The 13,377-nt window shown below is 30.0% G+C and overlaps 1 protein-coding gene and 1 long non-coding RNA gene across 2 annotated transcripts; one reads left to right on the forward strand and one right to left on the reverse strand.

The window, feature by feature from the left end:
• Positions 1 to 2,758: 2,758 nt before the first annotated feature.
• On the forward strand, positions 2,759 to 3,344 carry LOC114401483 (ethylene-responsive transcription factor LEP-like). Its single transcript, XM_028363992.1, has one exon. It carries the CDS (start codon positions 2,761 to 2,763, stop codon positions 3,187 to 3,189), a length of 429 nt encoding a protein of 142 aa, XP_028219793.1. The 5' UTR covers positions 2,759 to 2,760; the 3' UTR covers positions 3,190 to 3,344.
• Positions 3,345 to 5,419: 2,075 nt separating this feature from the next.
• On the reverse strand, positions 5,420 to 7,176 carry LOC114402757. Its single transcript, XR_003664504.1, has 3 exons — positions 6,755 to 7,176; positions 5,962 to 6,078; positions 5,420 to 5,778 (listed from the first exon to the last, which is right to left on the reverse strand). It is a non-coding gene; the product is annotated as an uncharacterized LOC114402757 (long non-coding RNA).
• Positions 7,177 to 13,377: the final 6,201 nt, after the last annotated feature.

The following is a 13,377-nucleotide window of genomic DNA, read 5'->3' on the forward strand; positions in this document are numbered from 1 at the left end:
TAAAAATTAAAGTGTTGTTACAACTTTCTTTTTTGTATACCCTGACGTTGGATCTTTTGGACTTGGTATTGGCACAGCTTGTGCTATAACCGTGTACAACTGCAATTGGTTTCAAGGTTTCACTTTTCATGGCGATGTCGATCTATTATCGTGGCTTGCTGCATCTTATGCACATCCGATCCGAACGGGTTTTTTTGCTTAATCACTTCGCTTATGCACCTCTTGCTGACTTCCTTCTTTTATACATGAAAAAAACTGGGTTGACTTGAAAGCAAAGATATATTATCTCTATGAAGTATTTTAATTATATTCTAATCATGTACAAATTACTTATTAACTAAACAATTACGTTTTGATTATCTTTATTATTTTGAAAACATAATTGAAATTTTTAAAATTTAATTTAATTTTTAAAAGAAAAAAATAACTTCGAAGGTGTCAAAAGACCCGCTTGTATATAGAAACCCTAATTTAGTCTTTTATACAATAATATTTGTATATTAGATTTTTTTTAAAATGCTATTTGTATATTAGATTAGCTTGATTCTTAACATAAATTGTGAAAGTCCACCATATTTAGCTTTGACTGTTGAGTACACACGTCTAACTACGTTGCTGTGTTTTTTTGAAGAGCGAATTCGAACAACTGTTTGCATCATAAGTTTACTAAAAAAAATGAATAATGCTAAATCTTTTTACTATATCATCTTATAAATCATTCTATTACTTTTTATGGTAAATATTGAATGAAAAGTAAAAATATTTATGGTCTTGAAAGTATAAAACATAGTTAAAACTTACCATAAAAGATATTAAGAGGATTAAAAATAATCTAAAAAAATTCCTTCAAGGCAATGTTTGTAACTCCCGTATAGCAATGTTAGTCGTCTAATTTTCTCTACTTTAAAAGCAATACCTCAATTCTTTTAAAAAAAAAAATCCCTCAATTATTGTAAGACTTTCACGCGTGGTTTATATTAAACAAAAATACAAAATAAAATATACTTTTGTTTACACGAATGGCTCATTAATGATAATAAAAAATAACTCCTTGAATCAAACGAAAGAAATGGACTATGTACAATTACCTGTTTGCATTGTCTAGAAAACAACCATAATTGGATGAGTTTATAACTTAATGAGCAATTAAATAATTATTAATATAATTAATAAGCAAATTGTTTGTTGGAAAATTCTATGAATACATGAGAGGTGTCAAGGCTACTGTTAGTTGGTGTTATGTTACATGGAACCCAACAATCCCCCTAAGATGTTTTTCATTTTATGGTTTGCTAAAAAGAAACGGCTGCTTACTCTTGACAAAGCTACTTTTTTGAATAAGGGTTCCCTCTGTCCTTTATGTTCAAATTAGACTGAGCCAAATGCTCATTTGTTCTTTTCTTGCAGGAAATCTCTCCAAATTTGGACTCACATTCGTGATTTGGCTCCTTTCCGCAGGTGTTTCACTTCTTTGCAGCGCATTACTGACTCTTTAATTAGGAGCAAATTCACATAAGGTGTTTAAGGAAAATTTCGTTGTCTGGCTATAGCAATTACACTCTACTGCATCTGGCTGTCTATGAATAAGCTGATTTTTTAAGATTATCAATCTTCTGTAATAGAGGTTATTAGCGAGATTAAGTTTCTTATGTATAGACAAGCGCACCTGTTGTATTTAGTTTAGCATCTTGATATAGGTCTTCTTGTATTAGGGAGACTTTTGATTTTCTCTAGCTACGGGTATGACCCGTTTATTGTTGTATCATTTTGGATTTAATATAATTTACATTTTTTTCAAAAAAAAATAAGCAAAAGTTGGCAACATTATAAAAACATAATTTTAACGGTCATGAAATTAAATAATTATCAAATCTTAATTTAAAACCAAATCAATTTATATAAAACACAAACCATATCATATCTTACATACATAGGGATATATACACTCAAATAGGAAACAGATTGTTCACCTAATTAAAGACTACTCTCACCCATGAGCAGCTCAAGTATCCAAGATATAAAATATATAAATTCAGGCCGTCTGCTGGGCAAAAAAGTCCTGATGCGCACTTTTGATGAAGTCTTACCCTAAAACACCGTCCTAAAACATAAACCACAAAATCATACTGACATAACAAATCATATGTCCAAACTCTCTAGTGATCCGTCAAATCCTCCATTTTTCTATTGGGTACATTAGCACTTAATTTGGTTGTATATATCTTGAGAACAAGGGGGGACAGTTTTATTGAATCAGTTTTTCTTAGTTTCATGAATTAAAACAATAATTAAATTTGTTTAAATTGAGCCTTCAATCTGGCAAGAACGAATGGAGGGAGAGAGAGAGAGGTTAATAGCCAAAAGGTGGCAACACATCAGCGGTCGCACTGATTTACGCATTATGCTGACTCTAATCATGTCAGATGCGAGGAAAACAGGGAAATGAATGAGAAGAAACAGCCATTAGAGAAACAAATGAGCAGTTAATTCTATATTATATATTCCATGATAGCTATATATGCTTCTTACCTACCCCACTCCACACCAAATATTAAATCATACAAACACAATATCTTCTTTCTTGCACATCCTACATTGTTCCACTTCCACACATGGCTTACCATCGAACTTGAACTATATATAAATTTCCCCCATTAATTAAATTATAAACCTCCTCAATAATCATCCTATATCAATTATTATATAAACTAACTCCATCTTTCTATATCCCAAACAGTTCAAGTTTCGAAGACCTAGCCAATGGAAAACCTTCCACCATTGATGTGCAAAAACCTCATTAGAAAAAGAACCTCTAGGCGATCTACAATGTATCTTGGTGTGAGAAAAAGGCCATGGGGAAGATACGCTGCTGAGATTAGGAACCCATATACCAAAGAGAGACGCTGGCTAGGCACATTTGACACTGCTGAAGAGGCTGCTATAGCTTATGATCTTTCATCTATCAAGATTTGTGGCATTAATGCTCGAACTAATTTTCACTACCCTTTTGTGTCTCTTCCACCACCTCCTATGTCGTTGCCTCCTCCACCGCCACCGCCGACCCCGGAGTTGGATCCAAGTGTTGAAGTTTGTCCAGAGATGAATGCTGCTTACGATGGCGATGATGAATCTCTGGTCATTGCTTCCATTTTGCAAAGTTTTTCTAATACTGGTAACTGTTCATTTTAGTTTTTGGTTCCAATGAGGCCTCAAAGGCCTGCCCCTTATCAAATATTTGTAGGACCAATAATTCTTTTTTTTTCTTTGCTATATTCAGTCGTCGTCACTGTAAGGCTTCTACCAAAATTTCTACGTATTTAATTACTTGTACCAATAATTCTACCTTAGGGTTTTTTTTATTTCTTTTTGTTATTATTTTTTAGATTTTTTATATTATAACTTGTATTTTGACTATCATTCTATTTACATTTTTATTTTATTGTTTCAACATTGTACTTTAATATATTAATAATATTAATATCAAAGAGGTTTAATTTAATTGATTGAATAGGATATAAATTATTTTAAACCCTAATTGTTTTTTTATTTCTATAGATAAAAATAAATATTGATAATATTAGTATGATAATACTAATACACAATATAGTATTTAAAAACATGCAATGATATATATTATCATACTAATCAAAATGATGAACTATAATGTTTGCTTAAGTATATGTTATTTTTTAATATAATTAAAAATATTTTAAAATATATATAAAATTAATAATAAAATTCAAAATACAAAAGAAATATAATAATTGAAACTAAAAAATATAATTAAAATAATTATTATTAAATAAAAAATATAAGAATTCAAAATCCATTAAAAATTATAATCATAATTATCCATAAAATTAAATTATATTTTTATAAAAATATCATATAAATATGCTGAACGTCCATTTTTGTCAATTTATATTTGTAAGGAACTTCAACAAATAATTTTTAATTAAAAAAACCATTAGTTTAACAGCTTTCAATTAACTCGTACCTTTTAATCATTGATTAGTTTTCATCTATCAATTATCTTTTCAATTTTAACTAGTTTATCTATTACTTTTGCCAAAACATAGTGCTAATACTCTAACTTGCTATTCTCTAACAAAAAATACAATCAGATAAGTGCTGCCTTTTTTATAAACCCCGATTTAAAAGTTTGGGCGCTGTGAATGGAGAAAAAGTTACTCCATCTCCATCCTATTTCTTTTGTTGTTTAAAGATAATGTACATAAATTAAAAAAATATTTAATGAAAGTAAAATATTATTATACCTAAACTAAAAAGTCCTACATATAACCTTAACTCGTTATCAAATTATATCGGATACAATCTATTAAACCCAATTCTAAAAAAATCTCTTAAATCAGACCGAACGAAATGGATCATAACCTACCTCTCAATAATTATTTTTTTCATCAAAGATATTTCTCAGCTTATAGTTATTAATTCATTTTTAAGACATAAATAACACCAAACTAAATTTTTGAAATTGTATTTCTCTTAACAAATTTTTTTATACACATGATTAAGAATTGAATCTTTTTGTAGCATACTTAAAAAATCAAATTATTTATCAATTATGTTAGACTATTTTGTCAACAATATTATAAGACGACAACTTTTATTATGAGTGAGATAAAAAGAGAAATAAAAAACAAATAAAAAATTGAAGCTCAAAAGTTGCCTCTCTCTCTCTCTATATATATATATAAATGAATTTTGCTAATATATACACATTTGTTTTTCATTATGACTAGTTATCAAATTATATTTAGATAATATCTTAAAATGTAATATAATTTGTTAACGCACATATATTAAAAAATAAAAATTAGTATGTTAATAAATATTTATGGGATTTGTTAACATACAAACTCATATGTTTAGTACAAGTATGTTAACAAACTATAATTACATTAAAAAAAATACATTCATTCGTATTAACAAAATAAAGATGTGTACGTTACAATCCCATATATATATAAGTACAACAGAATGGGATGCTCCCTACTGACATGGACGAAATAAAGGCAACGTATATACCATCGTATTCGTCCTTCTTTGACACCGCCTTCTTGCTGATACTTAGACCTCACAATCTATTGTCTTGTTTTGGTGGACGAACTAGCCGAGTCTTATACCTTTTTTTTTTCTTCTGTTTATCCCCTCTTTTATGCCCGAAAAAAAAGAAGGAAGAAAGGTGACACAATCTTTTATAAGCTTAAAAGTGTTTCTATTTCTAATAATTACTTAATCTTTAGGTTTACTTCCTAATAAATTTTTATTTTATATTAAGTATCTAATAAAATAAATTTTATTTTTTATACTTAATAATTTTATTTTTCTCCCAAATAATTACAAAATTATTATAGACTCAACACAAAGTAAAAATCTATTAAAACAAACATAAAAATTAAATATTTATTGGAATAAAAATTTATTTAAGCCTTAATATTTCGATGTAAAATCTCTTGCACTGTATGAAGCTGAATTGTAAAGCACAAGCTAGCAATTAAATATTGATATGCATTTACAGGTCATGCCTTCTATAAATCTGCATAAATATTTAATTCCCACACGCATACAATGTATCTGAAAATGGCAAAGAAGAAGGAAAATAGGAAAGAAAGGTTATAAACAGCTAGAGAAAGCAAAGCTATGACAACTAGATTAACACTAAAAGGAAATTCAGTAATAAATTTTTCATTTATTCTCTAAAGACCTGGGCCCTAGAGTAAGTCCTGACCTTCGAGTACCACACTTTATAAGTTCCTGTATAAATTAAAAGTAATATCATTGAATATTGATAATTAACCTGAACATCACTAGCTAGCTAAAAATGCAAATATTTTGATATCTAGTGGGGGAAAATTTAAAAAGTTAAATGGGGTATGAGATTTGAGAACAGGGAGAAACTTACTAACATATGAGATTTGAGAACAGGGAGAAACTTACCAACCAAGTCCAAAGCCATGGCCCATGCATGGTATGTATTTAATTATGCTGAGGGCCTGACCCATGGCTAATTCTAGACCCTCGATTTCCACGCCTTGCCATTGAACTTGCAATGATCTACACAAAGTGTTTTAAGATTTTGGTCACTAGCTAGTACAAAAAATCAAATGGGGATTGAATTTTGGATTATTACACAAAGTGTTTTCCATCTAATGTTTTCATGCACCTTCTCCTGTCTATCCGGAAAAAAGTGCTGCAGCCTACAGTTGACATGGAATTCTAGTGGTGATAGATGCCCAATAATTGATGAGAGGAATGATCATTTTATGCAATAGAAAAAAAAAAAAAAAGACCTGGTAGGTTATGTGATTTGTCTAGATCTGGTCTACTTGGTTAGATGGAAACGACGTTACCTTAATTTAAAGGCGAAATTGCAAATGTTGTGAACAACTGTTGAACCATATAAATTTTAGACCTTGGTCATGATTAATTGGTAAAGTGAAGAGCTTTTTAAAAAAAAAATAATAAGATGTCCTCATAGTCGAAAATAATGAAATTAATCCTAACAACAAAAAAAGTTATTAAAATGAGTTTTGTTTTTCTTCCAAGAAATTCTTTTTTTGGATGCATGGTCTATGAATTCTATGTTCTACATGAAAGCATAAAGTTAGTACAACTATATATATGGATTTGGGTATCCGTTGTACCTCTTACCTAATATATGTTTGTTTTGTTGATAATTAAGAAAAGACACACACATGACAAATGTAGACAGATAGAGAAAGTAGCATACAATGGTTTGATTAGTTGTGGATGGTGGATCTGCAGCATCTTGGGAGTTTTTGTGGGATATGTTGCAGCTTGGAGAGTTTGTAATAAGATCATCTGCAGCAGTAGTTTGTGACAGTGAGCTTTTCTCTTCTTCTGCCTTTGAACACATTGTGGCTTCAGACTCAATACCTAGACACCTCAAGAGAGCCCTGAATGCTTGTTGAAGAAAATAGCAAGGATGGTACACATAGAAAGTGGCTGTTCTCTCTTCTTCATGCGATGATGCTGAAGACCCTTCCATTCTTCGATCTTTACCTTAATTAGTTTCTTCTGCGTCTCTCATGTTAATCTTATGCTTTAACTGCCCGCGCGTTTTTCAATGCTTGTTTGTTTGTGTCAGCTCCCACCACCCCCTCATAAATACAGTCCCGGTCTTCTCCAAAACTTCTAACTTGGATAGGTTGATACTACTTGATACTAGTATTTCATGATTAAAATTTAGATACGTGAGTTAAAGTTTAATAATATATATATGTAAGAATAATGAAAATACATATAATAATACTTGATACTATGGTAAATAACTATTCAATTCGGACCTGACTTTTCTATTATTCTTTAAAATAATAATATATAAGAGCTGTTTTAATATTTAATAGTAATATTTAATTTTAAAAATTATGAAAATTATATAGTTTTAATAAATAGCATTCACTTAGTTTCTTCTGTTACATTGCATCCCATCACATATTAATTATTTACTTTTTATCTCTTATGATATCTACTTCAACACTCAAGAGAAATGCTCATCTCTTAATATCTATGCAAGAAGCAAGAGAAATGTTCATAATTTTTTTTCTTTTGAATTAACTTAAGTAGCAGGTGCTTAGCTGGACCGCCACAATATTTGGTATTGAAAGATTTGAATTAAGAAAAAAAAAAGCAATTAATTATTGTAATGTCTACACTGCGCAGGTAGCACTTCAAAGTATCAATTAATGCTGCCATATAGAATGAACTGAAGAGTTATAAAAGCTATGCTACCAACTCCAGTAAAGATGTCAGGTGAAAGCCATTAAAATTTAACTCGGTGAAAGTAATTGTATATATCCTCTTGTCCTTATTGCACCTAATCTCATTTTCAATTACTTCGTAATACGTTGTTTGTCATATGTCGATGTGAAGATTGGTCGTAGAAAGTATTAGGCCCACATCCCCGTGGTTAACTTCTCACTTCATCTGACGGATGAGAGAGTGCTTAAATGATAAATAAGTGTTGTTTTGTAAAATTCATTTTTCTAATTTAAAGTAAATCTTGACCCATATAATTACACTTATTTGTATTTTATACCAGTATCTAACAATCATATTTAAATAACACATAAGGGTTTGACCCAGTTTTATTTTTAAAAAAAAGTTGACCCAAAATTATAAATCGATATAAATAGATTTCTATTTGATTAACTAGCCATATATTAGAATATTAAAAGATGTTTGAAAGGGATATTAACATTCATTAATTTTAATTTTGTGGATAATTAATTTATTGAAAAATTTAACCACATTATTTTCAAGGATTCAAGTCTAGTTCCATTGACTAACATAATATTGGTAAATAAACGTATATGAGATGTATGCGACATATTTAAGATTTTTTTTTAAAAAAATAAACATAAAGGATTTACAGATTTTTTATAGAGGTTACATTGGCAAAATATTCTAAATCTGTTATTGTCTTTGTTTTCCAAAGAGAAATTAGCCTGTTATGCGCATCCAAAGGACCAAGGCCAATTCAAGTCCCATAGAATCACGAAGAGAAAGGAGACAAAAATAAAATGGCAATTACTTCACGTGTCCGTATATTTACTTTGGTGCATTCGGGTGAAGTATAAATGTGAGATGAAATCTCACATTGTAAAAGAATGAGAAGGTTAAACATCATATAAATGAAAATAAAATTCATAAATATGAGTCTTAAAATTTTAAATATAAGATGTGGTGTTATAATCACTTTATATAGTTGTTTATGGTTCATTCTTATAAATATCCTTAATGCTTACTCCCCTCAATTATACAATAATTAGTATTAGAGTCAATAGTTTAATCAGGTGACCAGCTCAAACAAGTAAGATGGTGACAGTAGATCCATAAACATGGAGATCCCTTATATCAAAGGTTTTCCTGACGGATGAGATCATGCATGAAGGCCAAACAATGAGTCCTGCAAATGTTGCGACAGTACAAGGTACTAGAGCATGTTAGCGACAATGGCTAGATAAGTCGAGACAACCACGATTAAGCACTAAGGACAATCATTTGATACTCGTGGATTGAAAATGACTTTCGGTCAAAAGGGAGGCTATCATGTGAAAAAGACTCACACTTGAGGGAAAGATTATTGGAATATAAGTATAAAGTGAAGTCTCACATCAAATAGAAATAGAAAAGATTGATAACCATGCAAGTAAGGAGAAGAATCATAAACCTGAGTCTTAAGGTTTTGAGTTAAGATGTAGTGTCAGGTTTACTTATATGATTGTTCATGGCCCATTGGTGTAAATCTTTCTGGTGTTTACCCCCTTAAACGCACTACAATCCCAATTGTATCATAGATTGCATAATACAAAATACATTGATGCCTTAAGTAATTGCCAAATAAAATACATACAACCGATGTTAGCAGCGGCACGCACAGGAACGAGGCACCTTCATCACCTGCGACACGCGAACGGCCAAAACGAAGCACCACGCGACCCAGATACTTGGATGATTGCATATGAAGACCATGCACGTGATTGCATGCACGGTTACGAGTTCGTTGAACTATTGGTTTAGACAGTTAGTAAAGTCGTTAAGGCCGTTAGCATCATTAGCTCGTTGTAAACGTGTTGTATAAAAAGCTTGATGATACGTGAATAAAACGCAGAGTGATATTTCCAAAAAGCTATTAGTTTAGTGAGGAGGCCCTTGACCTCGAATCAAGGATTTCACAGCCTGAGTGCTCTACGTTCCCTCCCTTTCCACCCTTCCCCATGACCAGCGCATATCAACTGGTCCAACCTGCCGGATTCGTTTTTAGAAAGATAAAATTTTGGTGAAAAATAATTATTGAAAAATGCAAGAATGATAAGAGATTGTATATTTATACAAAAGTTATATTATAACTATAGACATAAATATATTATGGGCATATCATATGACCAATTTTCTCTTGAAAAATTCCATTTCATCAGTTTAGTTTTGATGATAGTAAAGAAGAAAGTCCTTTACCATTATAAAATATTTTCATTTTGGGCTTAGAGGGTACAAGCACTTAAGGAAATCATAAGAAGGAAATTGCTATTCTCATCCATTTATTGTTATTAATCATAATGGAAATGTATTTTCATTGGGTGTCTCATGAAAATACACATCTAAAATGTGTTTCTGTAGTGTATCTCAATGAGATACACAATGAAAATATGATTCTTTTACGTGTCTCGGTGAGATACACCACGAAATCACATTTGCATTGTGCCCTTTTATCAAACACCTAATATAAACATGATTCTATTGTATATTGCTACATAAGATAATCACATTTTTGTTGAATAAACACCCAAAAAAAATGTGTACCTCTAAGAGAGCCAAAGAAGTAAGGTAGTGAGCAGAAAAAGGGTAAAGGAAGTGAAGTAGAAGACGGGTATGAAGCAAATGGAGAAAGAGAAGAAGATGGCAGTAGGTGAGAAGAGAAGGAGGAGGGGTTGGGGTAGGGAAACTGCCAACTGCCCATCAGGGATAGTTTCGTCCTTTGCTTTGAATTTGAAAAAGTGATCGTGAATAGCAATTTTCAACGTGAGAATAGCAATCTTCTGTTGACAATTGTGAAACCCAAATCTAAACGTAAATAATTGCTTCGACCAAAAAATTGTCAAAAAGAAACGTAAATAATTACCCGAGTACGAGCAATTTTATTTTATTTTATACTTAGTCCGCATTTGCTACGAATTTATAACAAAATGAAGCAAGATCTTTTTTTTCATGTAAAAAAGGGACTAAAAGGTCAATCTTTTTATGGTTGAAGCCATACGACAATGTTTTTGGTGCAAAAATTACCATTTTTTCTCCATCACAAAACTACAATAAATTTTATGGGCATTAAATGAGTCTGACTAATTAATTTTGAAATATAGCTTCCAATATAACCAAAATTATTTTTTTTGTCCTAGGTGTAGGTTAGAGATTATAGGTGTCCTTAATCCATTGGGTTAGAGATTAATCTTACTCATAGTGTGTGATTGCTGCTGAGAAATTTTACATAAGATGAGAATCAAACACATATTTTTCCGCTAAATAAACCATTTTTATTCATATGAATGCAGTGAGGTCTTACACCAAGCACTTGTGGCCTTTGTTTAATTAAAAATTAAATACAAATTTATATAAAAGTCTGTTAAATTAAATAATAATAATAATAAAGTAAACATGCATACACACGTGTGAAGACATGAGGAGGGTTTGGGTTAGGCCCAAAGTGTTAAGTGTTGAAGTAGTCCATCTTGAAAAGGCAAGGGGCTTTTTCATGGGCCCCTCAGACGAATGTCTGGTGATTGCGACCATTTGGTTTTTTCTATGCAACAAAACATTATTTATTTGCAACGCATGAGATTCCAAACGAAAAAAGAAAATTTAAAAAGAAAACTCACACACGTGGGACTGGGGAAAGTACCTCTCTACCAAATCAACCACTTACATAAAAGTCCAAAATTAGTGAGTTTGGATATTATTATTTGGTTTGGAATTAAATTGGAAGGTGTTAGACAAATAGATGGATGGGTACATGTTATGTAACTAAGAAAATGTCTCTTTCTGTGAACACCACAAACTACAGGCTTAGTGTTTGTCCTCATGGTTGGAGGCACCGGATAACAGACATTTATATCTTTTATTATCCAATGCTTTTTATTTTATTTAAAAGATTGATACGTGGCTTTTCTCATTTTCATATATAAAAAACCCAATCCAATTAATAATTATGTTTTGCTTTGCTTAAACAAACTTTTGTTGGCGATTTTAAAAATAAGTGGCGGTTTTCTTTCACTTTGACTAATTTTGTTAGAAGAAAATAATTACAGAGAGGAACTTTATTAGGATAAAATAAAAATTTGAAATTAACAAATTTAGTGTCATATTAAAATAAACTGAGTCTAAATCAATCAGAAAACATGGTAAAAAAATTGTCTTTTTTCGGAGATAATTTTGTCACGGTAAAATATTAAATGTGAGTGTAATATTAGTTGTCCAAGTTATAGAATAGTCCCTTCATGTTAAATAATAAAAAATAAAAAATAAAAAATAAAACAGCCCCTTAGCTTCAATTAGACTCCATTAATATAATATATCTAAATATTACTTTTAAATAGTAATAATGGTTTTTATTGGCATGTTTTGGCGTTGTTGTCGTCCGGGTCGCCTTTACAGCCCTCTCCCGGTGAGAAAAGTACTTCTGCAATCATTAATGCCATTAGAATCCAACATCATAAACTCCATTAGGAAATTTCTTTATAAATTTTATTTTCTTATTCGGTGTCAATTTAAATTTGATTAAGTTTTGTAGCAGATAAATTATTTAAATTAAATTTTATATTTCAAAATTGTCTTCTTAATTATTATATTTTAATCAAAATTATATATATATAATTAAAACAGAATTATAAAAGTTTCTTGAAACAGGCATATATTAGAACAAAAGGGGAAAAAGTTTAATAGTTTTTTCTTCTTAAAAAAAATACTAAAGTGTGAATTTAAGTTCAAAATCCATAACTTGCCAAATCCAACATGAATTTAAAATGTGTTATTCACAGTTCTTTAAAAAAAAAGTTTAAATTAAACATTAAAGAGTACTATTTTGAAAATTGGTCGAACTGAACATAAATTGATCAAGTAAACAGTTCAAATTAATCACTAAACCTATATGTAGGAATAATTACAATAGAAGTTGCTTAGCTACATTACATTGATTGCTTATTAATAAAATATTATTTTGATATATTGCATGTCATTTTGGATGGTACAAAATTGAAGAGAATTATTAATATAAGCATTTATTCTTTATAAGTTGCTTAGGATTTGTGTTAAATTAAATATATGAGATAGAACATAGAAATTGAAGAGAGAGACGTTATTTGTGAGTTAAATATCTTATAAATACCGATAAAAAAAAATAGCTTGTAAATATAAAATTTTATTGGAGAAAATTTTAAATTGAGTTAATTGAAGTGGAATAAAATGAGTTGTTTATATGAAAATGAGAAAAGAATTGAAGATGCTATTAAAACAAATACTCTCTCTTTTAATTTAGTGAAAGATAAAAATAAATTACTACTTGTTTTATTCTTAACTTTCTAAAGACGTACTTAAAAACAATTAATTGATTAAGAGATAACCTTTTGTGGCCATCCACATACCCCCGATTGTTGAATTTTTTTCATGTTTAGCTTTGACTTTATTTTTCTTCTGGTAGTCTTAAAATGGTTGAGACAAATTCTCCAACTGGTTAAATATATATATGTTGTACGCAATATTTTGACAGTACTTTTTTTAGCATGTATCAAAAAAAAAAAAAATCCACGACAAGCATGTAATACAAATATTACCACATAAAAT

Source organism: Glycine soja, chromosome 20 (genome assembly GCF_004193775.1).
Source record: "Glycine soja cultivar W05 chromosome 20, ASM419377v2, whole genome shotgun sequence".
NCBI classification, from domain to species: Eukaryota; Viridiplantae; Streptophyta; class Magnoliopsida; order Fabales; family Fabaceae; genus Glycine; species Glycine soja.